The sequence below is a fragment of the Pararge aegeria genome, chromosome 23 (assembly GCF_905163445.1).
Source record: "Pararge aegeria chromosome 23, ilParAegt1.1, whole genome shotgun sequence".
In the NCBI taxonomy this organism is placed as follows: Eukaryota; Metazoa; Arthropoda; class Insecta; order Lepidoptera; family Nymphalidae; genus Pararge; species Pararge aegeria.
Window position 1 is genome coordinate 4,960,188 of NC_053202.1, and position 27,833 is coordinate 4,988,020.

The window sequence follows — 27,833 nt, forward strand, 5'->3', positions numbered from 1 at the left end:
ATTCTAATTCGGTGAATATAAGTTGTTATGACAGAAGGTAAAAGGTAAACAATAATGGCGCTGAGCGATCGCCAGCGATAATGAGAATATCATAGTCAAAATATGTCCGTAATATTTTCTTAGTACACAAATGCTATTAAAAGTTGTATATTATTGGTAACTGATGAAGTAATATTTTGAAGAATATTACTTCATCAGTTACCAATGGCACCTGGTATACGTTAATAATTTATTTAACATAATTCGGCAACTTTTAATTTGGTTATTTTAATATACTTTTTGAACAAATTTTTTAACTACAAAAAAGAATTATTGCCGTTTAAAACAATAACAAACAAAGCAAATTACTTGTGCTTATAAAAAAACAAAGCATACATTTGGATTTCAAATTTCCGTAAGCAGTGCTTTTAAGATTTGCACACAAGCGAAACCCCTATACTGGAAACCTGGAAAACTCGCACACATAGAAAGAGCCAAATATTGTGTAAGCACGCACGCGATTATATCACTACACACCAGAACTTCCATGTGTGCTGGTGCACACAAGTAACGACAGATGCATTCAATCGCCGTGCTTCTATGGAGACCGCGGCGGCGCGGCGCATTAATTCGAGCGACGAATAAACGATTTGCCCGGCAATGGATACTTAATCGTGAAAACCCCAGCTAATTTTATGAGATTTAAATTATTTTTAAAGCGTTACTTTTTATTTAGGGATACTGTTTACAACTCAAAATTAAAATATAGTCGAAATATTATGCAGTTTGTCTATTTTAGTTCTAAACCATGACACGGGACTTGTCCATTGATTTACATAGAAGTCCGGCCGGTTTTAACTAGATGGCGCTTTTATAGTTTTCTATAAATTGTTTAATTTCTTTTCAATCTTTAAATTTTAAGTCGTCCTTATGGTCTGAGAGGCCCTGAGGTCAGGGTATGCACTGCTTATTTGCATCTATGAGATGCACGCCACTGCGTGTAACCCTGATTTACTAACAAATATCATTCATTTAACAAAAAGGCGATTATTGTGACTGAGATACCATTAACGACATTTGAGTTTAGTAGAATATGGCCACCTGCCGTTTTTGAGTAAAAAAATTACAGAGTTTAGAGCCATCAAGCTGCTTTATATTTGGTTGGTGTGTCCAGGTCAATCCCAATTAATAGGTACAAGCAAAGTGATGTTTTTAATGACAATGGTAATAAACCTTTCCCACTTCCCAACGCAGTGTTATCACGAACAAGTTGTGGTACCACAATACAAAAGTGGGTACATTAACGCTTTGCTAAAAACACATGCAGGTTTCACTCAATAAATCTGTGTGCACCTGAGTTTTGCGACATACACCAGGGTATATCCGTACTAATATTATAAATGCGAAAGGGACTTTTTGTTGTTATCTACGATCTTGATGAAATTTGGCACACATGTAGCTTGCATCTTAGAGATGGACAAAGTAATAAATAAATGTACTACGACAATACACACATCGCCATCTAGTCCCCAAAGTAAGCGTAGCTTGTGTTATGAGTACTAAGATAACTGATGAAAAATTTTATGAATAATATACATAAATACGTATTGTATACATATAAACACCCAAACACTGAAAAACATTCATGTTCATCACACAAACATTTTCCTGTTGTGGGAATCGAACCTACGGCCTTGAACTCTGAAAGCAGAGTCACTGCCCACAGCAACAATCGACCAAAAATGGTTTAACTTATACGAGAAATTAAAAAAATAACATTTTACTGGCGTGTCATTTGCATGCTGAACACGGCCAAAGAATATCACCAATATAATGTCTATGGGACTTATAAAAACGAAGAAAAAACGCGGACGAAGTCGCTGGCAACATCTGATATACTGTACAATTAATGAGTTTCTTAATGTTAAGATTGCTTGAAAGCAGGCCACTTCGATTTCGTATCTCACAAGATAAAAAAACCAAAATATTTTTAAATTGTTAAATATGGAAGTTAGAAAAGAGCTACTTCTGAGTTTCTTGCCGGCCTTTTGTCTGTAAAATCTGAATTCCAAATCGGTGGTAGTCACTACAAACAGACAGACTTGCCTTTCAATAAGTGCCTATAAAATAGGCATTTTTTTTTTTTTTTTTTATAACTATCCCATAGAAATGTTTTCTGTACCTTTCACAGATGTGATGCTATACCTATGCAGATTTCACTTTTGGAATACTGTTTTTTTTTCTTAAAAATACATTATATACAAATTTTATATTTCCAAAGATTCTATCCCAACATTAGTGTATAATTTTACATAAACATACTAATATATGTTTATACTTATTTTCAGAGATTCTATCGATATCATGAAACACTACAAGAGCGTACGCTACGTGTCAACCCCGCCTTGGCCGCGACCAATCAGAACGCAAATCCAGTACAACAAAAGACACCATACGGGCTCATAGTGAGGCAATCCTTCATACAGCTGTACAACATTTTTATTGTCTTCTTTGTCACTCTTGCTGTCTTTCCTGCGGTGCATTCAGGTGAGGGAAAGAGACAAATATACTCCATATCTTTACTTAGTCTAAGACGCAGATCAATTTAACTATTACACTGTATGGATTATCAATGCTGTCAACTATGCCTAGGCCTACTTCCCACTTCCCAACGCAGTGGTATCACTTATGTGGTGCTTACCACTATAATCAAAAGTGGGTACATCAATGCTCTACTAAAACACATGCAAGTTTCTTCCGTAAATTTGTGTGCACCTAAGTTCTGCTACATTTATTTCCGGACGGTCTAATGACAACCATGTCATTGGAATTTCACATACAGATTAAAGGGCCAGGAATTTCGTGTTTTCTGTTTTACTCCTCTCCCGCCCTTGTCTGAGGTTGTCACCATTTGTTACTTTTATATAGTTGACTATTTTGTAATATTTTGTATTTGTGAGATAACCTAAATAGGTACGTTACAATCTGACCATGCTGAGTCTTTGACATTATTGGCTATCATACCATGTAATGTTTGGATTGAGGCTTGCCAAGAAAAGATATGTTATCTTAATGATCTACGAATATAAAATCTATATAATATAAATTACAGTTGTGTTAGTTATAGCATTTATAACTCAAGAACGGCTGGACCAATTTTTATGATATTTGATTTTTTGGATTCCTCTTAGACCGGAATAGGATAATAATTATTAAAATATAACATTCATAAAAAACAAAAATGATCCGCGGTACGAAGTTCGCCGGCACAGCTAGTATGGCACAGTTTTCGTTACATCTTAGAGATATCTGTGTAGCGATAAGACCGCTTAATTGTATGCATTATGTAAACTTATTTTTTTTCAATTTTCCTGTATTTTTATGTGTTACAATCAAAGTATATTCATTCATTCATTCATTCATCAACCCATTGCTTTACAGGGCACAGGTCTCCTCTCAGAAAGAGGAGGGTTTAGGCCAAAGTCCACGCTGGCCAAGTTAATTGGTAGACTACACACACCTTTGAGAACGTTCTGTTGAACTCGAAGGCATGCAGGTTTCCTCACGATGTTTTCCTTAATCGTTAAAGCAAGTGATGTTTTAAATTTCATAAATTAAAAACGCACATTCTTAACCATATTACTAACTGAATACTTTACACGAATTTATAAGATTTTCTCCTCGATAGTAAAATATTAAATTTATAATGTTGGCATTATTAAGTTTGAATAATAATAATAATATAAATATATATTTATAAATATATATATATTTTTTTAATATTTTATCTTGCGCCGGTACACCAGAAGTTGCAAATCCACAAATTTTTTTCATATACCATTTACTAAATCCCATCTCGGAAAACAAGCGCCTATTATACGTATTTGTGCGAAATACAACGATTTATCTAAAAAGATACCTAGCATCGATATCTTCCATGACTCACCCACAGCTTTTAGAAAAAAACTCACCGAACATTTATCGGTGAGTTAAATTTTGTGTTAAATTTTTTTTTTTTTGCAAATTAAGTTTATATGACGCTTTGTCAATGCTATGTGCACTTGTCATTGACGTGCATATCAGTCCATGTGTTCGTGTGTGTCCTATGTTTAAAAAATGTGTAATATGCATGTTGTTAGTGCTCTTAAATAAATAAATAAATAAATAAAGAAAATAGTTATTAACTCTTGTGATGAAGATACTAAAGTTGATCTATTCATGAACCTGCGAATGTGAAATAGCTATTTCTACAACTTTGTTTTCTTTTTCAGACATCCAACCAATACAGGAAAACTTCCTTGGCACTAACTTTGTCCGTCTGACATGTTTTCTAACGTTCAACCTAACAGCCATGATCGGCAACATCACTGCTAGTTTCTGGCAGTTTGTGAGTATACAATTATATCTTATCCTTGTCACCCAGCTTCTGGAATTAGGTGGGGATCAATTAGGGTATCCTGGAGCGCCTTAGATGTTAAACAGTTTAATTAATAAAATAATTCAATTAAATTGCTTAGCATCTGAGGCGTATTGCAATTGTTTATTTGATTTTGAAATGTTTTAGTTGATATTAAAAAATGCTTTTTGACGACCTCCCTGGCGCAACGGTGAGCGCTGTGAATTTAAGCAGGAGTTCTCGGGTTCGATTCCCGGCAAGAGCAATTTGGGAATTTATAATTTTTGAATTTTCTCTGATCTGGTTTGTCTTTGTAAACCGTAACTATAACTTTATACCACCCTAACGACAAAGACGTGCCGCTAAGCGATTTAGCGTTCCGGTGCGATGTCGTGCTGAATGACAACCATTACAGATTAGCCCGCTACCATCTTGCTGATCAATGCTGTAAACTGCCTAGGACTACTTCCCACTTCCCAACGCAGTGGTATCACTTATGTGGTGCTCACCACTATAATTAACAGTGGGTATATTAATGCTCTACTAAAACACGCAAGTTTCTTCCGTAAATTTGTGTGCACCTAAGTTCTGCTACATATTTATATTAAGAGTGAACTCAATGCTTTGCTCTGTTTATAAGCGACGGTTTTCCACTTACCTTTACCTTTAGGTGCGTCCTTCAATTATTACCACATAAAAAAAAACCAAGAAAGTTGTTTGGAAATCGAAAAATGCTAACCACTAGTGGTTACACCAATAAAATGGTAGATACAACTCAAAAATTGTGTATGGTTTGTTTCTGTTACAGCCCACTCAGAAATGGTTATTCATATTCACAACACTGCGGATTGTGTTTATACCATTATTCCTGCTATGCAACTACCATCCATTGAACGTAACGCGTACAATGCCAATATTGGTGAACAATGATTGGACGTATTGGGTATTGGCTGTTATAATGGGCTGGAGCTCTGGCCACGGTAGCTCCTTGGGCATGATGTATGTTAGCGGGTAAGTTAATTTTCAATAGCCTATTAAAACCTTGTTTCGTTTATGTATGAAAATCCAACAAATCAATATCGACTTTCTTATTTGACAGCCGATTGGCTCAGTGCGCAACGACCCTGCTTTCTGAGTCCAAGGCTGTGGGTTCGTTTCCCACAACTGGAAAAAGTGTCTGATGAATGTGTGAACATGAATGTTTTTCAGTGTCTTGGTGTTTATCTGAAATTATATGTTTATAAAAATATTCATCTGTCATCTTAGTACTCATAACACAAGCTACGCTTACTTTGTGGCTAGGTGGCGATGTGTGTATTGTCGTAGTATATTTATTTATTTCTTTTGAATTTATTAGACAAGAACAGTTGATGCGATATTTTTTAAATACACTTGTGTGTTTGAATTGATTTCATCTTATTTAAACTCATAGTTTCTGATTATTTGTACGAAAAATTAAATAGTACTATATGTCTACCCAAGTGGTGATAGCCCAGTATATAAGACTTCGACTTCACTCTCGGGGGGCAGAGTCGAATCCCAGCACACACCTCAACTATTCTCAGTTATGTGCGTTTTATGCAATTAAAATATCACTTGATTCAACGGTGAAGGAAAATATCGCGAGCAAACCTGCATGCCTGAGAGTTGTCCATAATATTCTCAAAGGTGTGTGGAGTCCACCAATCCCCACTGGGCCGGCGTTTTGGATTACCCTTAACCCCTTCTCATAGTTAGAGGAGACCCGTGCCCTCAGCAGTGGCGTGCATAGAGGGTATGCATAGGGTATGCAGATGATATAAAATGAAGAAACTTTCCAATTAGAGTTAATAAAAACTTAAGGATAGGCATTGTTAGAGTTATAAAAAGCCTACCCTTAAGTATTCTATTCTAAATTTTCTTTATCATCATCTGCATACCCTGTGTATATCCTCTATGCACGCCACCGGTGCCCCGTAGTGGGCCGGTAGTGAGTCGATAATGATCATATGACTATTCCAATATAGAATTTGGAACTGTTAAAAAAAATAATACAGCTATGGCCAGAATGATGGTGCTGAAGCACACAATATGGACCGTCAGTTAGGGAGAGGCCAGAGTTATAAGTTAATTTCAACATCCTGAAACAGGATAAACCGTGAGTGATTGGTAGTAACACAGTTTCAAATTTAAAAAAAATTCTGAGCCACCGTTTAAAATTGGAATTTTTAATTGAAACTTTCAGGAACTTGTTTTTTTTTGGTCTCTAAAAATATACCGTAACAAGAAATAAATAAAAAAATCGATTTTTGATGATTTTTGAAATTTCAAAAAACTCTGAGCGACTTTTTAAAAATTTCTTTTGAGCTGTCCTTTGGAGACAGCTCATAAAACACCGAACACCGACATTTTTTAACGTGAGACTAACCAAACTTATTATTATTTCAGCACCGTAGCACCGGAGAATGCGATGACAGCTGGTATGATAGGAGGCGCAACACTCGTCACTGGCATAGTCGCCGGTATTACTTTCTCCAAGTTTTGCCCAGCACTAGTCTCACTCAACGCGTGGACCAATATATAGCGTATGATATCGTACGCTGGGACGTTCTGGGATGTCCTTGTGCGTATTGGGAAGTGAATAAAGTGAAATAATTCAGTGTCTTTTCTAAAGTGGCATGAAGTGTTTTGACCGCCTTATAAGCATAAGTATCGACTACTCGCTGACTGTAAGAAGAGTTCCTGGATAAGAAAGTGAAATTGAAGTGCATTTATGACGTTGACAAGTGTAAATGTCATCACCGATCTATGCTACAGACGAAGTTTAGTCATTTTGAAATGTAGATACAATACATGTTGATAGATGTTTACTTACCGTCTGCTGTGTTTTGTAAGTACATTTCAAAAAGAGTATTGCGCTTTACCTTAGTGATGATGAATAATATATAACAGATAAAAAATAGTGGTCAAAAGACTATATTAACAATGTACATCCATTGCTGCAATAAATAATGTATTTATACAGAAGGATTTTTATATCTTATTGATAAGTTTATAATTAATGTATAACCATGTGTTATTTATTGCATGATGTAAAGCGTTGGACGAATGTATATTAAATATACTGAAACAGATATTGGACTAGAATAGAGCAACGCTGCCTTAGACATGTAAAGCTCCATATTTGTCCATCAAAAGAGTGTTGCATATGTCTCTCTAACTAAACAATATGGAGGTACGCACAGTGCATTGTTTATAAAAGGTTTTACAGACAATATTTAAGGTAGAGACATACTTTTCATAAAATGCTCATGTGTTTGATGGATATGTGTGTCTCCTCCTTAGAGCATGTTAATGGGCTCTAAAAACGATAAACATTTAATTGGCCAATAGTTTAGTCTGTTACTGCTAGTTACGAAAATGTAGTTGACATTTTTTACATAACTAAAAAATCTGTACCTGCAAGAATATACTTTTCATATAAATTTATCTACTCACGAATTTTATATAAAAAATAGTATAGACCTAATGGTATTGATAATGTTGATAACTACCATAGTTTAAATATTTTTGCTTAGCAAATTATTAAGGTATATATACACAGAATTTCAACCCTTCATGTGTGTTTCACCCCCACGAAAGTGTATAAGCGTGTAGAACCTCTACACGCTTATACTCGTACAGAAAGTCACTTAAGCTGGAATAATGCATAGTCCTATTTAAACTGTGTAATATTCTGGTATAAAAGAAAACCTCATTCAATCAATGCCTCATACATATACTAATAATGTGTCTTTAGTTTTCTCTTTGATCTACTTGCCTTAATGTATAATAATAAATTGTAAGAGATTTCCCAAACTTAAAGTACTATGTATTATGTAGAAGCAAGTATTATGGTTGCAGTTACAGATTTTGCTGAAAAACTGCCATAGAAATAATAAGTATCCACTTTAATATACATACTTATAGAGCCTTTATTGGAAAAATTAAGATGTTTACCAGATTTGGGCAGTCATGGCTGGAAATTTATAAATAATGGATAGATTAATCTATTATATTATATAAATAATATATACTGAGCATGGATTTGAGACTTAGTTGGATTTTGATGTAATTTGAGTTTATATTAATGTGAAAAAAGTAAAATATATATTGTTAAAGTTTTGAGATATGAGAAGGTTTATATTGTATTAAGTACAAATTGTTAAGAATTATAGCTGAAGATATTATTATAGCTGATTATATATGTATTATGTGTGTACTACAAACGTTAAAGCAGCTTTCTAGGGTTTTGTTAAAGCGCCACGAAGTTTATTTTGCGCCATAGTTGATTTTAGCATGTAAACAGTTTCCATGCTAAAATACTTATGCAATAAGCATGCTTTATATATGAGGCAGAACTCCATAAAACTTCAAAGACCAGTCAGTATATCCTTGTATTAGATTAACTTTTTCTACTGACAAACGTGTGAGAAAGTACTAAGAAAATTAGTTAATATGTTAAGATTGCACCTAAGGGCCAGTGCCGAACTTCAGGTCAGATTGTTCCCTAATATACAGATTAAAGCTGTATAATAGGCACAATCTTTTTCAACTTTTCGTGGCGTACTACTGTTTCAATTTCTTAAGTTTTGATGGCATTGCGGAGTGAAATTAAAAAAAAAAATCCAAATGTGTGTAAAAATTTTTTTTGTGTGTAGTCCAAGAAATTGCAACCATTTTCCAGTCATTCAAAATTGGACTTTTGGTCTCGTAGATCTTCTCTTTTCACGTAACACTGACGAAGTGACCCAGTTGTCGAATATAAATTTATTACCAAAAGTGATTTGCAGCTTATATAAAATCCAACCTTACATAAATTTAGATTTTATATAATAAAAATATTAATCCAAAGTGCTACTTTATGTAAGAAATAAAAGGCTATAAATAGATTACTGAAGTGAATGATAGATTTTGTAATTCATTGAATAATTTTAATATATCAAAAAGAACTACAGCTGGCTGTATCTTAAGTTGTAATAATAGTTTTATAATATTAAGGATGTAAACGAAGGTATTTACTTACGATATCAACCTTGTTGAGTTACTAAGAATGTAACTTATGAAAATATTGAGTGATCCTTAATTTTTTTCGACTTATTAAAAATAATTCAAAGCTGAAGTATCACGTCACGTCTAGCCGAAAAATATCCATAACCCTTGATTTTAATTTCCTTATAGACTGATTGACTAACACTACTTATTAAATAATAATTATAAGCTTTTTAACTATGAGGTTTTCATCTTAATATATTGAATCTATATTCTAAAAGTACATTCATAATGGCATACATGAAAACATACTACTGGCGGAACATATTGTCCAGGCCAGTGGTGTGTCTTAAGATTTTAGAGCATGAAAGACACAAATGTTAAAAATCATACTTTACTATGCTTAACAAATACTTTCGTGAGGCATGAGGTTTAAATACTAGGGTTACAGTAAATCAAGCAAGTTGGGGGACGCAACTTGGATAAGATGACTAAGTGTTGGAAACCCTACAAGGGTTTCAAGCAACCTTATGTCCAGTGGTGGACATCCATCGGTTTGAATTAAAACACAAAAACGCACAAATTAAAGTAGAATTATAATATTTTTTATGACAGGCTTTACATTTAACATTTGGTTTAAAACTGGTGGTACTACACAATTTTAATAATACAATTTTACAGAATGAATAAAAATATTTGAATAATCAAATGTCTCAAATCAAAAATCTATCTTAATTTCATTAAGATAGATTTATATGCTTTTGAAATGATAGTATATAATATGTACATATAAACAAAAATAATCGATGTTATAAATATGATGGTAAAACACACCTATTCTATTTATTTTTATTTCGTAATCTATCTTAATTCAAATTGATACTAATTAAAAGCTGAATGCTGATCAAACAACCATTTGCGGATTGCTTTAAAATTTGTTCTGGTTTTGATGAAATTTGTTGCTTATTAATGACTAATATTTTTAGGGTTGGAGAACAAAATAAGATAAATCAGTTCGCATGATTTATTAAGTTTATTATCATTTATATTTATCATAGTATGGAGTAAAAAGCGGACAGAGTTATCTTGAGAATGAAATACATTTAAAAATTAGTGCATGACTATATGAATGTACTTTTTTTATTGCTGTATTCAATATAGAGACCAAAATATTATTATAATCTCAGGTATTAATTAATTAATACTTAATGAATGTAAACGAATGACGAATGTTTTTTGTTTTTTTCCTCATCACTAGTTTCTGTTTTAAGTTTTTATTTATTACATAGTAAATTTTTTTTTTGATTATTTTTGTGTTTTATTTTTTATATTTATAGGTATATTTAATTTTATCTCAGTTTTCTTCTTATCCTGGTGAGTAAATCACTCAAATTTCAACTGCAGGCAGCCCATGGGATTTCAAAAAGCTATTTTGGCTAAAAGTAGGCGGAAAAGGATTCTAGTAGTTAACAAGAGGCAGAAACGGACTGTTTTGAGTTGTAGCTTCCAAGTGGTAGACACCGACTTACGATACATAAGAACAGTCTAATAATTATTGTCTTGTAAAAACTTTTTTACTTAATTATTTCTCATAAAAAAAGACATGATGCTCTTAGGGCCTAAGCATACGATGTGTTGTTTGTCTTTGACGAGTTTAATGAAAGTACGCGTTTCGTTTTCGTTGTACGTTTCAATTGAATTTACGCGTTTTGCAATTCCTTAGATCATGCAATGCGTTTGGGGACTTGTTGCGTTTCTCCATGGTGTAAATATAGCTTTTGACCGGCGATTCTAATTTCCTAAACATCTGGTCCGCCTCTTAAGATTCACTCAATTGCTCGGAGTGCGAACGAGTCCGGAATGTAGCGTTCAGTCGCTGCTGCATCGAGCTTACAAAAATTCGGCGATGCCGAAACTCATGGAAATGGTTGCATTTTCCGAATGAAACAGTTCGGTTACAAATAGATACCGTTTAACATTCTAGAAGATATCACTAAAATAATAAAAATATTCTGTAATTTTTCTACTTTATCTACATTAAAGATCCTACTACCGCTTGAGCTACTAACAGGTTTGCGCATTAAAAAAAAAACAAATACACTGAAAAATTATAGTTACGACGTGTGGGGAATTCTCTTCTTTAAAATAAGATTTCGGTTACGTTTCACAATCAAAATCGTGTATAGTGTCGCGTTTGCGACAGAGTTAGTCTCGCTTAGTAGCTTGAGCGACAGTAAATATTTAAACCGATCTTTAAGTAGCTCAAGCCTTAGCCTATGTGCATTTATAAATTGATAATAAAATACTAATTGAAGTATTCATGAGCTATTTGCTTATTGCGAGTTGTAAATAAACTTATCTTGTATGTATTATAAAAAAGTTTTGTGCTAAATATTGTTCGCGCGATATTTAACCGTATAACAATGAGGAATTACTTTACATATTTATCTACGCATCACGAAAGTTGAAAAAGGTTAGTACCTAGCTCCTGCGGCACCTGATTGTAGATTTTTGAGCTGTGCGCTGCACTTAATAATCACTCCACGTTTCATTTTGTGCACGTCACAACATTTCACAAATACCCAGAGCATTTCCAGATGACGTGTTTTAACACGTTACGCGCGACTTAAAGGAAGAATACGTTCAATGGCACCTCTTCTCTCTCGACTCGCGCGATACTGGCTAGCGCGAGATTCTGACGAACTCACGCCCTCGCTTAACCGGCAATTCGCGCGTCTGAATGTCGACGGAATATGTGAACTTCTAGTATCCCACAATCACGACTCGATGCCTCAATCGCTTCATCTGGATAAGCTCTAAGTGTGGGATTAGTACATCCGCAATCGTAGGATCGTTATAGAATCGCACATTCTGGACCACTTGTTCTTGAAGATTTCAAACTAAGTTTCAGTAGTTCCACTATGCCGGGACATTATTGTGTCTCGAAAATCCTATGAGTACTGGGAGACAAGGGTATATAACCACATCTTTTGTGGACTGATTTTATTATTTGCTATGATGTGGCATGGTCGCACTGTAAAGCGAAAAGCGAAAGACGCAGTTTAATTTTCGCGCGGAATTATTTCGCCGTGCAGGCTCGCCCTAATATTTGTTTATCGCCATTTATGATAATGTTCAGGCGGTCGATAAGCGTAACAATCTTGTACATGGCAACACTGTACAATTCAGTTGCACACAAATCTCTAACCTAAACTACACTACTATAACTACTGCTGTTCCTTTTTTATTTTTTTTCCTGTGGAAGACGCTAACTATTTTTAGATTGTCAATTTAGTTTAGTGTACAACAGAATTGGCACCAGTTTAATCTGGATATTTTCACAATGGTGCCAGTCCAGTTTTACCTAGAAAAATATTTTTTTTAAAACTAAATTGACAGGTTTAAAAATAATGCTTTCCTTTTTCATATAAAACAATTGTGTTATAGACAGAACTTTCAAACCTGTCAGATTTGTTAAGTTTAAAAGTGTGGCATAGAAATGGCTGCGCATTTGTTGACGGTCGACACCTTGTTTAAACGAAAATACCTAGAAATAAAATAGCAAATTGTATTATGTATTGATAAAATTAATGCTATAATGCCACTGAATTATATTATGCACTCCTAGTAGAGTCGAAGGCTGTGAAGTAATAGCTTTAACCTTTCCACTGTAGATACCATGTTCCTTTACACCCTTTTACGCCCTAATAAATCTATTTAAACGAAAAACGCTATTAAAAAATTTATCGTTAACGTGATCAAAGTAATCGTTACTGTTACGTCTCATTATAGAAGCGGGAAATATGCCAATTGCCAACGGTAGAGGATTGTTGCAGTAATTGCCACAGTGGCAATTCAGAGATGGTATAAAAATCTTATCTGCATTTAATAAGTCATTTGCTAACTGCAAATTTTTATTATTTATTATTAAAATACCACTATTTTGACATCAATAAATATATAATAAAATTTTTCGTTTCCCAAGACCATGGGCCCAGAATCTCAAACGCAAGCGCCGCAAATCGTAGTTAAACGTAGTTTAGTATTTACGGCGCTTAATTAAGCAATTGAGCAGATTTGGAATTCTCTTGCACATAATAGTCTTTTCGATAACCCATCGACGAATCTGTTCAAGCGAAGGCTGAAGCAGGACATTCTGGCTTCTCTATATAGTATAGTAGTGTTTATTATATATATATTTTATTTTACATTTGGTTTTTATACTATATCTGTGCCCTTCTATGTATTGTATAGGTGTATTCTATTCGTATCAGTTATTAGAGTAAGTACCTACTCAGCTCTAATCTTCAATTTTTCTCGTATTCGAGGGCTTCTGGAAGAAATCTTTTTAGAGAAAAAGATGTTCTCGTGCACTTCCTGTCCTTTTTATGTTAATTTTATATTTTTGGTACTACACAAATAAATACATTTTGGGACCTAAATTTTGACACCTCATCAAACTTGGACAGCGAATTGAACGTCACTATTGTGGTTAAGATTATGTTTCGATTATACCTTAGCAAAGAATTACAATGAAATACTGTTCCATTATTGGCACTAGGTGGCGCTTTTTTCATTCCATACAATTCGTAAATAACTATCCTCGCGATCGAATAAGTTTTACAGTCGCATATTAGCTTCGGATTTTTATTTAAGAAACGTTCCATTTTACACAGGCGATATTGTTAGTTTAGCGCAAAGCGTCGCTGGCACGTCGCATAACGTTCAATTTGTCTTTGTCTTTACAATGAGAGTTACTTGAATAGCGTTTTTCGTTTCAATCGATATACATATAATTCTTAATCAATTTCACACCTTCGAGTACAAAATATTATCTATTAATTTGCTACTGGTGGACCTTTAATAAATATTTATTAGTTTATATTTACTCCGAAATATTCAATGCTCTCTCCTTTAATAGAGGGTAGAGGTCTTTCCCAACAGAGGAACGGACCTTATAGACTGATATACTCCGAAATACCTGATTAGTAACCTTATTTTGAATAGCAAAAAAATTAAGTGTCACCGTTCTGGAAGTAAATATTGGAAGTATTATAAGTGCAACGTTGACTTTTGATGCAGATGCGGAACATAAGGTAAGAGGCTTTGTGCAGGGAGGCGATTTCTGCGACCAATACAAACACGTTTTGGTTTTTTTTTTATAATATAGAATCAAGCCTTTTAGGACACCACCTATTAAAAAAATACCAAATAATCAATTTATATAAATCATTCTAAATATTACTAACAAATAACGCATTTATATTTCAGTTTTCATATTAAAGTTACCTTAAGAAAAAAATATAACCTTGTAGTAGGGCTTGCGGGGTTTCAGACTTAGGAAAACAGCGGTGGTCTCACGAAGATAACTTTATTGGTTACAGTGAGAGTACACGTGACAAGAGAGAGAGAGAAGTACAGAGAGAGCGGTGTAGTTAGGCAATCGCGCGTGGCACAATGTGCACTAACAGAACCGTACTTATCAGATAGGATCGAGGGTGTTCAGCTGAGAGCCGAAGCGCCGTCAATGCAATATCTGATTCTGTGATCCGATGACAAACTAAATGTTAGACAAGGTCTTATACATTTGGAGTTGTACAGTCGATAGCGCGATCTTAAAATCTATCAACAACTGCTAACGCCATCCAGCGATATATTTAGGAACTATAAGTAGCCAATTGGTTCTCACAGTCTCCACGTCTTATGCATTTGGAGTTGTACAGTCGATAGCGTGATCTTAAAATCAATTATGGACTACTAACGCCATCCAACGGTATATTTGGGAATGAATTGTAGCCTTTGGTTGTTACAACCTCCCCCTCTGTCCTCGAAGACGTCCCGGCGAATAGGACAGTATTAAGCTGATTATTCTGGTTTGCCTCGTCCTCTAGGAGCTCTCAATATTTGTGTCTGTTCCTTTCGAGGTCGTCCTCTTCTTCGTATCGGTTGTACTGGTTGTGGTAATTCTATAGAATTTTCAGGTTTATGAAATAACTTGAGAGCTGAAGAGTGGTGTATTCCAATTTTTTTATCTGGTTCCTCTTTCGTAGCTAGTTGGTACGAACTGGGGCCATGTTGACCTAATATAACATATGGGCCGTCTCTTCGTGGTGCAAACTTTGCTGAGAACCCTTTCGCTGCGTTGCTGATTGGGTGAGTATTAACTAGCACTAAATCACCAACCTTATATTCGGGAGCCATTCTTCTAGCTCTATCTGCATAGAGTTTCCTGGTTTCTTCTTTCATTTCTTGAACTTCCTTCGCTTTTGTCATAGTTTGAGCCAGTAGTTTAATTTTTGGCGTTATTTCTGGTATGAAATTCTCAGTTATTAATATTTGTCTGAAGTCTTCTAAATTATCATGAGGGGTTCTTAATTCTCTACCAAAAGTTAAATATGCTGGAGAACAGTTTGTCGAAGTACATATGGCTGTATTTAATGCAAAACGAATGCTCGGTAATTGTTCACACCAGTTCTGTTGATCGCCTTCAACAAGTATCGCTAGCTGTGTTTTTAAATCTCGATTTTTCCTTTCAACTGGATTCGCTTGAGGATGGTAGAGTGCCGTGAATGATTGCTTAATTTTGAAACAGTATGCTACTTGCTGCATAACTGCGCTGACAAATTGAGCACCGTTGTCACTCAAAATTCTTCTAGGAACCCCAAACCTTAAAAATATCTCGTTGATTAGAGTCGCAGCGCAATTTTCCGCCGTTGCTGCTTCTAATGCAAATAGTCCCACCCAACGTGATGCTATATCTTCTACAACCAATATCCATGTATTATTTTTCTTTGACGGCGGTAATGGGCCAAATAAGTCAAACGCTAGGACTTCGAATCTCTGATTCATCGTTGTAGTTTGTAAGAGACCAGCTGGTTTCCAATTTGCTGGTTTGTAGCGTTGGCATGGGACACAGTTTTTAACATACCCTTCAATGTATTTTCTCATGCCAGACCAGAAGTACCTCTTTGATATTCTATTATATGTCTTCTCACTGCCACCATGACCTGCCAGTGGATCATCGTGATATATTGAAACAACATTCATCCATTCATGTTGAGGAACAACCAGTTGTGCATCTTCTGTATCTACAGATGGACTGTTGCGATATAGTAATCCATTGTTCATTATGTATCCCTTTTCACTCCAGTACCTGGCATTCTCGAAATTTACTTCATCTTCTAAGGACTTTATTATTCTTTGTATATTTTCATCCTTTATTTGTTCTTCTCTTATTTTCGCTGGGTCTTTCTTTGGCATATCTATCGTTACTACGCATATTCCACAATCTTTTTCGTTTTCTTTTGTACACGATGGGCGAGAAAGTGTATCTGCAACAACGTTTGTTTTTCCTGGGCTGTATTTTATGGTTAGGTTGTAAGATTGTAATTGTAATGCCCACCGAGCCAGCCGTCCTGTTGGTGATTTTAAATTCATTAACCATCTCAAAGCTTGGTGGTCAGTGACTACTGTTACTGGAAGGCTTTCGATATATCCTCGAAATTTTGATACCGCCCAGACTACAGCTAGGGCTTCTCTTTCTGTGGTATTATAATTCCTTTCTGCAGGGGATAGCAGCCTACTGGCATATTCCACTGGCCGCTCATCTTCGCCCTCCCCCTGCAGTAAGACTGCGCCAATAGCGTAGCTGCTTGCGTCGGTCTTTATAAGGTAAGGTTTTGTTTCATCTGCCTGACGAAGTATAGGCGCTGAGGTTAGAAGCTTTTTTAATTTATCATATGCCACCTGTTGCTCAATTCCCCATACCCACTGGGCATTTTTCTTTGTAAGACGTGTTAGTGGCTCTGCTATTTTGGCAAAACCCGCTATAAATCTTCTGTACCATGAACAGGTTTGTAAAAAGGAAGTTAAGTGCTTTAAATTACTGGGAATTGGCATGTTAACTATTGCTGATGTTTTTGATGGATCCATGGTGAGACCTTCTTTGGTAATTAAATGACCCAAATATTTCACAGTTGGGCAGCAGAAACGACATTTTATGATGTTTACTGTCAAGTTATATTTTCGTAACTGGTCAAACACCTTGGTTAAATCACCCAAATGTGATTCGAATGTTGGCGACATTATTATTATATCATCTAGGTACGCTAGCATTTTTACGTCTTGCAAAACCGCTCTAAAGCCATCGATTAACCTTTGAAAGGTTGCTGGCGCATTTCTTAAGCCAAATGGCATTCTCTTGAATTTGAAAATTCCGAACGGCGTTACAAATGCTGTTTTATTCTGATCTTCATTTCGAACTTTAATTTGCCAAAAACCCGCTTTCAAATCAAGCGTCGTCATGAATGGTGTTGGTTTGGCTTCATGCAGCAGATCATCCATGCGAGGCATTGGGTAATTATCTGGTATGGTTACTGCGTTTAAGCGTCGATAATCCAAACAAAGTCGTACTTCTTTATTTGGTTTTGGTATCATGATAACCGGTGCTGCCCAGGGTGACGCACATGGTTCGATAATACCATCATTTAACATTTCGCTAATTTTCTTTCGTAGGATTTCTTTACGAGGCGGTGAAAGACGATATGGTGGTACTGAAATCGGTGTATTATTTATGGTTTCGATGCAGTGTTCGACTATCGTTGTGGGCTGACCATTCGAAGTGAAAATATCTTCATAGGTGTCTAGCAATTGTTTCAGTGCTTCTTTTTGGCTATTTTCTAGTACTGTATTTGTGAAGTCTACTTCTAACATAGCAATGTCTATGTTAGTATAAGAGTTTGGAAACAAGGATGCTGATTCTGGTGACAGTTCTAGTTCGCCGTACATGCGATGCACATTTATCTGGGCATCGCGCATCATTGCGTCTGCAAATCGTGGTGAGTACCCATCAAAAGTCTTTATTTTCTTTTCGGGCGAGTCCAGACGTCGCAATCGGTAAGGGATTGAACTATCCGTTGGTGTAGCTGCTGATTCCGTTATTTGGTAAGTAAGATCTGAATTTCTTTCAGATATATTACTTAGCGGACAGTAAGCTCGCTCGCTATCGACAACAGGTGAGTGTAAGTTATCCATTAGAATACTGCGATTAAAGACAGCGAAATCTTCCTTGTATAACTCATGCTCAATATATGGGTCGTCCAGAAACTGGTACGTAAATTGAGCCATATTTAATAGCATTCTGGCGTCTTGTATAAACCCAACCCCAAGTAGTGTCTTGTTCTCTCTGGAATTAGGCAACACAATGAACGTTGTAGGAATTGTCCTTCCATCTAAAGTTACCAGAGCCTTGACTGTTAGTACGTCTTGCTTTCTTCTATGGCCGTCTGCCAGTGTTATCCATACATTAGCTTTTTCAAAGTGGTAACCTTTATTTTTTAAGCGACAGTACAGTTCAAATGATGCTACACTGCTCTTTGCACAGGTGTCTATATATGCTGTGCCTGTAATGCCTTCGATCTCGATGTAAATAACAGGGCGAGATCGCGAGTCTGTTTGAACGTTGACTGAATTAAAACCAATCTCTTCGTCCGGTACCTTTGGCTTCGGCTTCGTGCAGGTTTCGCAATTGCTGCGTACCACGCCTGGTGTGCCGCAACCGTAACAAGAAAATTTCGGTGCTGTAGGTGAAGGGACTTGAGAAGACGTGGTTGCAATAGGCTTTTTTGGTGTATGTGCCGATGAATTAGATGAGAGTAAATTTTGTTCTGCTTTTAATTTCTTGCGACATTCTTCAGTTTTGTGGCCCATCAACTTACAAAAGTTGCACCGTTCCCTTTTGATGAAACCTTTCTTCTCCTTAAGGTTCGTATCTCTGTCTGCTCTTACGAATTCTCTATCCTTACTAACCTCTTCTACTGCCCGAGCTTTGTCCAATAATTCATCAAATGTCTTAATTGATGTTCTAGGCACCTTCTCCTTAATGGACAGTTTAAGTTGTCCGAATATCATGTCTAGCTGTTGTTCTTCTGTGTGTTCCGGTTTTGGTAACTTTGGCTAACAACATACGTTTTTGAGCAATAAATTTCTCTGTATGCTCATTATGCTCTTGTTTTACCCCAATGAGCTCTTGGTAAATAATATAAGCCGGCTTCTTTGGAGCAAAAGCATGGCGGAGCCTCTTTTTGAAATCGCTCCACTGTGTGATGCCTTCCTTGACTCCTTGCCACCAAGTTGCTGCGTCCTTCTTCAAGACAAGAGGGAGACCAGTTATTGCATCTTCATCAGATATCCTTTCAACTTCTTTGTAGACTGAAACAGCAGCTAGGAAAGCCTCCACAGCATTGCTCTCTCTTTCCCCTTCGTAGAAGGTAGTGCACGCTGCGAAAGACCCTTTCTTGGTACCTCCGCCCACTGCTTCCAGTAGAGTTTTAAATTGTTCTTCCGATAAAGGCATCTTCTTTAAAGTTTTGGTCGTACGTACAGTTGAACTCCGACACGCCCGTGTGACAACAAATTTCGGCTGCGGCGGAGAGCCTTGAGGTCTTCGTTTGTTGTCCAGAGTTGCAGATTTTTGCCGTTGGGCGCCACTTGTAGTAGGGCTTGCGGGGTTTCAGACCTAGGAAAACAGCGGTGGTCTCACGAAGATAACTTTATTGGTTACAGTGAGAGTACACGTGACAAGAGAGAGAGAGAAGTACAGAGAGAGCGGTGTAGTTAGGCAATCGCGCGTGGCACAATGTGCACTAACAGAACCGTACTTATCAGATAGGATCGAGGGTGTTCAGCTGAGAGCCGAAGCGCCGTCAATGCAATATCTGATTCTGTGATCCGATGACAAACTAAATGTTAGACAAGGTCTTATACATTTGGAGTTGTACAGTCGATAGCGCGATCTTAAAATCTATCAACAACTGCTAACGCCATCCAGCGATATATTTAGGAACTATAAGTAGCCAATTGGTTCTCACAGTCTCCACGTCTTATGCATTTGGAGTTGTACAGTCGATAGCGTGATCTTAAAATCAATTATGGACTACTAACGCCATCCAACGGTATATTTGGGAATGAATTGTAGCCTTTGGTTGTTACAACCTTAACTTTTTAACAACTTAATGAATACCTACATAGGTATTAACGACCAATAACTGTTCAGAATCTACTGGCGCGGCGCGTAGTTCAATCATTTTTTTATTTTTTAAAGGTCCACCGTAGAGTAGGCATCTACCTTTTTTTTAAATTTAAATTTATATCCCTAGATTTAGATCAAATTAGAAACATTATTATATGTAAATAGTAAGAGTAAGATAATTTAAATAACATTTAATATGTATACGTAAGTATCTATGATATCATATTATACTTATTTACATTTTAAGGTCTTCTCTGTATGTATAAACCTTCGGCTGAGTGCACACATAAGTTAAGAGTTTGGGGCTTATGTGACTATCCACTGTTGGGTAGTTTTGGCTTAAAGGCCTGAGTCTTATATATGTAAATATGCGCCCAGTCTTTTGCAAATACTTATTCTTACTTTATCCTTAAAAATGGTAATGTTTGTAAGTCAGTGGCAGTTTAAAATGTAAACTTAAGGTACTACTTTAGTCGTACACAAATCTCAAATTAAACTTAACAGAATAATTTATCTAAAAGCAGTGCTATCCATTGCTTTTGATTTAATATAATTTTATCAAATCCAAAGTATTTGTAATTCTCTTCTAAAAAAAATTGTCCTCGTTTACAAGGATTGCATTAATTTTAGAGTCTTCAATTTACACTCAATTTTATCTTACTTGTTCTTAAGTGTAAAAAATCTTTTCATTACTTTTTAGTGTAAAGTATTTTTTTTAAATATATGTTTTTATTATTTTATTAATTTTAAATAAACTTAACACTAAAAAGTAACGAAAAGAGTGTTAACACTATAAGAAACAATAGACTTTAGTTGTTTTCAGGATTTGTGCAACGGAATTACAAACATTATAGCTAATCGATAAAAAAATTAAGTTTGACAGGATTAGTAAAAATCGATCATGCAACTTAACTCAAATTGTTATATTTGTGCTTATTCTTGAATTAGGCGTATTTTATAAGCAATAATTTTAAGTGCAACACGTTATTATTTTTTATCCAAATTTTACTTTATTACGTAGATACGAAGAAGATAATCCGTTCCAATTTGTTGGTATTTTACAGTGGTTTTTATGATGAACTTTTAAAAAGCAAGTAATTAATACATGATCAAATAAAAATACTGAAAGTTTACGTAAATACGAAACGAACAATGTAATCGGTCAAAGCCTTACAATTAGGTATATTATTTTAAATAAATAAAATTTCAATGTGTATTATTTTTAAGAACGACTAGTGGCGTGTGCAGAATTTGAGACTAGGGTAGGTAGACATATAGCAGGAAGTTGGCATAAAATAGAAAAAAAAAACTCTTATATAAATATGTTGGTTAGGCAGTGCTTTTGTGCACGCCACTGGTCATGCAAAAAATGTTTGGCGTATTCTAAAGTACAGGTGACGCAGTCCAAGATAGTGCACAATAGATTAGTCTAGGGATGAGGAAGTGTCTAAGAGTATCGATTAAAATAAAAAACAGTGATGTGTTTATTGATCCGGCCTACAAGGGTACTACTTTCAGAATAAGAAAGGTATTGGTTCAGAAGAAAGACATAGCATAAAGAAGGAATGAATTCCTCATTTCCTTCACCGAGAAAGAAATTTGTTACTTTCAGATCTGATCTACCTTTATGAATCCATACATCGAGCTATATAGCCTATATCAAGTTTTGAACTGTCACTGTCACTGTCAGGTTTTGTAGAGGGATATTTTGAGAACAACATCTAATATTTTTTTGTTCCACTACCCCCTTCCTTGACTACAATCTCACCTGGTGTTAAGTGATGATGCAGTGTAAGATGGTAGCGGGCAAATTTGTATGGCAGTTTTATTAAGCCAATAACCCCAATCGGTTTCTTTGCGACATCGTACCGGAACGCTAAATCGCTTAGCGGCACGTCTTAGTCGCTAGGGTAGTATCTAGCCACGGGTCAACGGGACAACTAGACCAGACTTGAGAAAACTCAGAAAATACGAGTTCCCAAATTACCCCTGCCGGAAATCAACTCGTCCCGGTTTAAAACCACAATTACAGTCAAATATATAACAATAATTCTTTAAAATGTTCCCTTAAACGGGTTTATAAATTTAGGAATGGTACAGTATCATAGAGCGAAATTAATTAAAGGAGTTTATGTAATTATCTTGTGTGAACCTTGACTGAGTTCATTGACCGCGCTTATTCCATCTCACATTTACCTCAGTGTGTTTTACCTGGGTAAGGGCAAGAATAAGAAGAGGCTTGATGTTTCCGCCAAGGAAATTCTCGTCCCATATTAATTTTATCATCAAAAGCCTATAACAGGGGACTAAAGCCTTCTCTCAAGTGGAGAGAGTGTCCATAATCAACAGCAGAAATTCTCGTCCAGTATTATTTTTGTCATTGTAAGTCTATAAAAGTCCACGCTAGACTAAAGGCCACGGCCAACAGGATTAATATAATTTCCCATAATAATTTACACGCTAAGCAGACGGGTTGGTGATCGCAGTAGACGGTAGTAGTAGCACAGAAAAAGCTGCTTTCCGTTCTCCGTTATATTCTCTTAGTCGCCTCGTTGGACGCCCTTGGGAAGAGGGGTAGTGACATTGATCTGCCGTAACCACACTGCATTCATTTTATAGTTTCTTATAAATTATTAACCTAAAATGCTGTAGAGACTGTAATTCAGAGCATTTGTCTCTGCTGTGTACAATTAATTATTTTAGTTTTTTTTCATTATTTTTTTTAATCTGTTTTATAATCTGTGTCGGTAAAGCACTATTCTGGAATATTTGTCATCTGTGTTTTAGCCTACGCTTAGCGTAGTTCAAGTTTTCAATGCACTTATAATATATGGGGATTGTGTAGTAGGTACATAATGCTGATTGTACATTATAGGACGCACTGCAGGCATTGAATTTAAAATCACGAGAAATTCGTCACAGAAATGCGGATGACTTCATTAGTAAAAAATGCTTGCGGACCCGCTATGTGCGATCAGCTATAAGAAACTTTGTGACAATAATAGTAATCCGTACATAATAACATCCAGTTTGTAATATTTTTCCACTTTTCCACAATGTAAAAGTTTTTGACACAATAATTAATAAACTATAATATTATATTTCGCGGTTCTACTGGTTCATAGACATAATAAAAATAAATAAAATACAAACACTTAACTATTGACATACACTTGTTTCATTTTAGTCTCTAACTAGGTGCTTTGCCCAAGGATTGTCTGGAATAGACTGCTGTAGCGATAAGACTACCTTTGCACACGAATGCATAATAATAAGTTTAAGTAGTAGGTACGTACTTTTCTGAATTTTTGTGCTATTAAGTATATCCAAAAGGTAATATGTAATGGAGAATTACGACCACCTGATTTCGATAGAGTATTACAGTAGCCAAATATAGAAAAAGTTTTGTTTAAAATTTTTTTTTCGAGTTCAATAATTTCGAGAAATAACTTTTATTTAAGCTTACTTAATTATTGACGTATAGACTACTTGAAGTATTATTAATTAAGTACTTGATGTATAGCGTAATTGACGTATAGAGTACTCGAAGTATTAAGTACTTGACGTATAGAGTACTTAAACATTGATGGTAAGTTTAAAAACAATGCCTAAACAATGCAATGCAATAAATAAACTTCGCAGGTCATGCAAGGAATACGTCCTGCAAAATGCCACCCTGTGTCCATCACAACTGAGACTCATCAAGTTAAACCTCAAGTGCCTGTAATTACACCGGCCACCACTCCATTCAGACTGGAACACAGCTTTGCAACAATGCTGCTTAGCGGCAGATATAATCATGGTGACAGTTCTTACAAGCTCTGTCATAAAAAGCTTTACTCCTATTAAACTATAATTTCCTACTAAAATCTACGCCTTAAACGCGTTATTAGTTCTACGTACTAATAACGCGTTTGTTAGTTAGCCGTACATCGATATTGGATAGAAGCAGGCGTTACTTTGCGGTATTCCATGATATATTATGAAAATTAAGCTTAACTTGCTATACTCCGCGAAAAGCAGCAGAATCTGTATGGTGTAATTTATAATTTCTTCAAACTTTACAATGAATAATTCTTAACAATTGTTCATCCGAAACCGGAGCAACCTCAGGAGATGTTGACTTTACAATGAATAATTGTTAAGAATTATTCATTGTAAAGTCAACCTCTCCTGATGCTCCGGTTTCGGAGCGAAACGTGCGTAGAGGGTAAATTGCCGAAGATTTGTGTGTTTGGTGTGGAGAGATTGAAGAAATTATAAATGACACCATACAGATTCTCCTGCGTTTCGCGGAGTATAGCAAGTTAAGCTTAATTTTCATAAGCTGTACATCGTCCTCACTCAGGCTCCTCATATCTTACCCTCTTCGCTACACCACTAAACATGTTTGAAGACAGACAGTCAAATAGTTTGTACCCTTACCCTTTAGCTTTGACCTCTTTCACGACTTTCAAAGCTCTTCTGGAAAGGCACCCTTAGGCTTGCATTTAAAATAAAGCTTATATTTAAAATCAGTTGGCATAATAAATCAAAAAATATAAAAAAAACAGTCTATTTATTTGTGTAAGTTAATAAATAAAGTAATAAATACTGTCAATAAATAAACCATTTATACTCTATCCATTTCGTTCGAGGGCGTAACATATTTACAGTGATGAGGTAGTCGGGTTCAGGGTGATGAGGCTGATGATGCAGACGCTGAGATAGAGGATACGCTGGAGTAGCTTGGTGATTGATTTGATGATGATGATGCGCTGGAATCACCAGGGTAGTATGAGCTGTATGCAAGTTGGGATGGGTCCCAAACTCTTGCGTAAGGTCCTGAGCTGGCTGGCTCCCATTGTGGGCTGTAGGAGTCCTGGGGGGCAGCAGGGGTAGACGGGGTTCCGTACTGAGAAGCAGGAGGTCCGTACTGGGGTGCAGGCGGTTCTGTAGGTGCCATCATCATCGGCATAGCTGTAAGGTAATTTTAAAACATCAATTGTATGCAAAACTACGTCAGTGTGCCATAGTTTTTCATAATATCTGTATATTCTGGATCTGAAGGATGTTCTTCTCAACTTTCTTAACCCTTTTTGGAGATCGGTGTACTAACATAAACTTGAAATGGGCTGATTATAATTATTGCTTATTAATAAATTAATTTGCCTTATGTTTAAGTTCGACTTTATTTTTCTAATCCAATCTTGGCAGTAAATTCGAGCCCTATACTGTCACGGAAAACGGCTTGATGCTATTTTAAACCAAGCTTTCGCCTATTAATTTATTTATACTTACTCTTTATTTGGACTCCAAAATTAAGTTAATAAAAGAAAATAGACTCTTGAAGTAGTAGGACATCAAAGGCTGCCTTATTCTTATCTCTGAAAGGCTACCTTAAGATAAGCAAAACTAAATAGGAAACAAAAAGGTGTAGCCTGTAGGGACACTTTTAAAATTTCATACGAATAACTACATGCTAATAAATAAACCAGACTACACACACGACTATTTTGTGTGTGCTAGCGTAGGTATACCACGGAAATAAATATATAGTCTATTGATTGTATTAAGGGTTATTTTTTACAATTTTACTCGAAGTTATTTTTATTGGTTTTTAATTAATTTAAATACTCTAACTGTAGCTTCAATGTTTTATATTTTCTGCGGGCGGCTTGTGACAGTTACCGTTTTTTTTTAATTCTTACCTCCTTTCTTCATAATCAGATTGTAGACAAGGAATCCGACGACAAGAGTGATAGCCAGTTTGCTAAGAATCAAAGCCTTTACAGCTTTGATGCCGATGATGGCGACCAGGATCGGCATCAGCGCCTTCATCTTCAGCTTGAGAAGAAGAAGAACTGGCAACAGAAGTTTCTTCTTGAGGATGCCACGAGCTGAAAAAGGGATTCACGTCAAAAATAACATAGAACCAGTGATATTTTGGACGGTAAGTTTGAAAAAGTTGTTACCTTCGCCATTTTCAGCATCGGTTTCGGGGAAGTCCACGTCGAATCCTCTATCAGCACGGTAAGAAACTTCAGCGCTTTGGAAGATGAACTCAGGCAGTTGGAACCTAAACTCATTTTGGTTTAAAACCCTCCCAACCCGGTCGAAGATCACTTTGTCGATGGTATCGTCGTCCAAAGCCCTCGCAGACTCCGAAGTCACACCGAGCTTCGTGTCCAAAAATGATAAGACCTTCACTTTGAGACATGACATCGGGGATTCCATTTCAAAACAATCACTGATAACACTGTTCAGAAGATCATCACTTGTGCGCAAACGGGTTGTTTCGATTTCATTGTCCTTGATTGCGTAACCATGTACTAGGGCCGCAGAAGCCAGGAGGAGGCAAACACACTTCATTTTCGCGATTTTCACTTTATCATTAGTTTTGATTAATTAAACGTACGGCCCGGCCGATTAATGGCACAACAATGATTTAATTTTTCAATGGGCTTGGTTTTTATATGTGATCCTTTGGGCGGCAAGGCACGCGGCGAGCGCGCGTTGATAGCATACGAAGTGCTTTCATACTTGGCGAAGTATTTAATTTCATTTAAGAAAGTCCTGGTGGTGAGAGTGACTATAGATTTATTGATAATATAATATTTGTATTATTGAGAACAGGATCAGCGCATTTGGCTAGCTAAAAATATTAAAAAAAAATTACAAAAAGTTATATCTAAGACTCGCACAGTAAGTGGAATACGTATTATAAAAAAAAACACTTATTTTCATTATAATAGAGTTAAACCAAGGAAAACCAAGGGTTTATATTTGGTTGTTTTTCTTGTAAACTACACAAAAAAAACAATAAATAAAAAAAATAATAATAACATTATGAGTTAATAACATTTTCCAGGAAAGTCGAATTTACACTACAAAATTAGTGCCATACAATTAGTTTCATAGCATTAATTCATAAAACATTTCACTTGTACACTTCTAATTTCGTAAGTTAAGAAATTAAATGTTTACACGTGTACAAATACTAAATAAAAAAAAGAAAACATTCAAGTTAGTTTACTATATTAGATTTTTTTGAAGCCAAACAACATACAGTTTGTAGTGACTCTACCACCAGTTCGGCAAGCAGATTCTACCGAGAAGAAGCCGGCATGAAACTCAGTAGTTGCTCTCTTACAACATAATGTAAAAAACTTAATTAACAAACAGTCAGCCTGGTAATCTGAAACTGAAAGACCTGTTTATTAAAATTTGTCCAGTAAACTCAGATTTACATGATGAAACTAGTGGCATAAAATTAGTTACATGACGTTACTTTCATCAACTATTTCATTGTGAAATTAGAGGTTAGCAGTGCAATTGATGATAAAATTAATATCATGAAACTAATTTTATGCCACTTATTTCATAATGCAAATCCGACTTTATTCAAAAATGTATCGTCAATAGCCTATAAAAATTCAC

At 35.7% G+C, this 27,833-nt stretch overlaps 2 protein-coding genes and 1 pseudogene across 2 annotated transcripts in view; 1 reads left to right on the top strand and 2 right to left on the bottom strand.

The window, feature by feature from the left end:
- LOC120634147 (equilibrative nucleoside transporter 1) overlaps window positions 1–6,999 on the top strand; it is a 53,350-nt gene extending 46,351 nt beyond the window's left edge. The window contains exons 7-10 of the mRNA XM_039904562.1: window positions 2,328–2,526; window positions 4,251–4,366; window positions 5,184–5,386; window positions 6,803–6,999. Of these exons, the coding sequence (XP_039760496.1) occupies window positions 2,328–2,526; window positions 4,251–4,366; window positions 5,184–5,386; window positions 6,803–6,938 (654 nt within the window). The 3' untranslated portion in view covers window positions 6,939–6,999. The remainder of the gene's footprint in view (window positions 1–2,327; window positions 2,527–4,250; window positions 4,367–5,183; window positions 5,387–6,802) is intronic.
- Window positions 7,000–17,685: 10,686 nt separating this feature from the next.
- LOC120634079 lies at window positions 17,686–19,842 on the bottom strand (annotated as a pseudogene).
- Window positions 19,843–25,086: 5,244 nt separating this feature from the next.
- LOC120634350 lies at window positions 25,087–26,798 on the bottom strand. Its single transcript, XM_039904863.1, has 3 exons — window positions 26,369–26,798; window positions 26,105–26,293; window positions 25,087–25,373 (listed from the first exon to the last, which is right to left on the bottom strand). The coding sequence occupies exons 1-3, from the start codon at window positions 26,763–26,765 to the stop codon at window positions 25,087–25,089; spliced, it is 873 nt and encodes a 290-aa protein (XP_039760797.1). The 5' UTR covers window positions 26,766–26,798.
- Window positions 26,799–27,833: the final 1,035 nt, after the last annotated feature.

Excerpts from the sequence above, each read along its gene's own strand:
- LOC120634350 (XM_039904863.1), bottom strand. The coding sequence starts at position 26,765 with ATGAAGTGTGTTTGCCTCCTCCTGGCTTCTGCGGCCCTAGTACATGGT. Across the intron at positions 26,294-26,368 it reads CGATGCTGAAAATGGCGAAG|CTCGTGGCATCCTCAAGAAG; the intron begins GTAACAACTTTT and ends TCCCTTTTTCAG. Across the intron at positions 25,374-26,104 it reads TCTGATTATGAAGAAAGGAG|CTATGCCGATGATGATGGCA; the intron begins GTAAGAATTAAA and ends ATTACCTTACAG.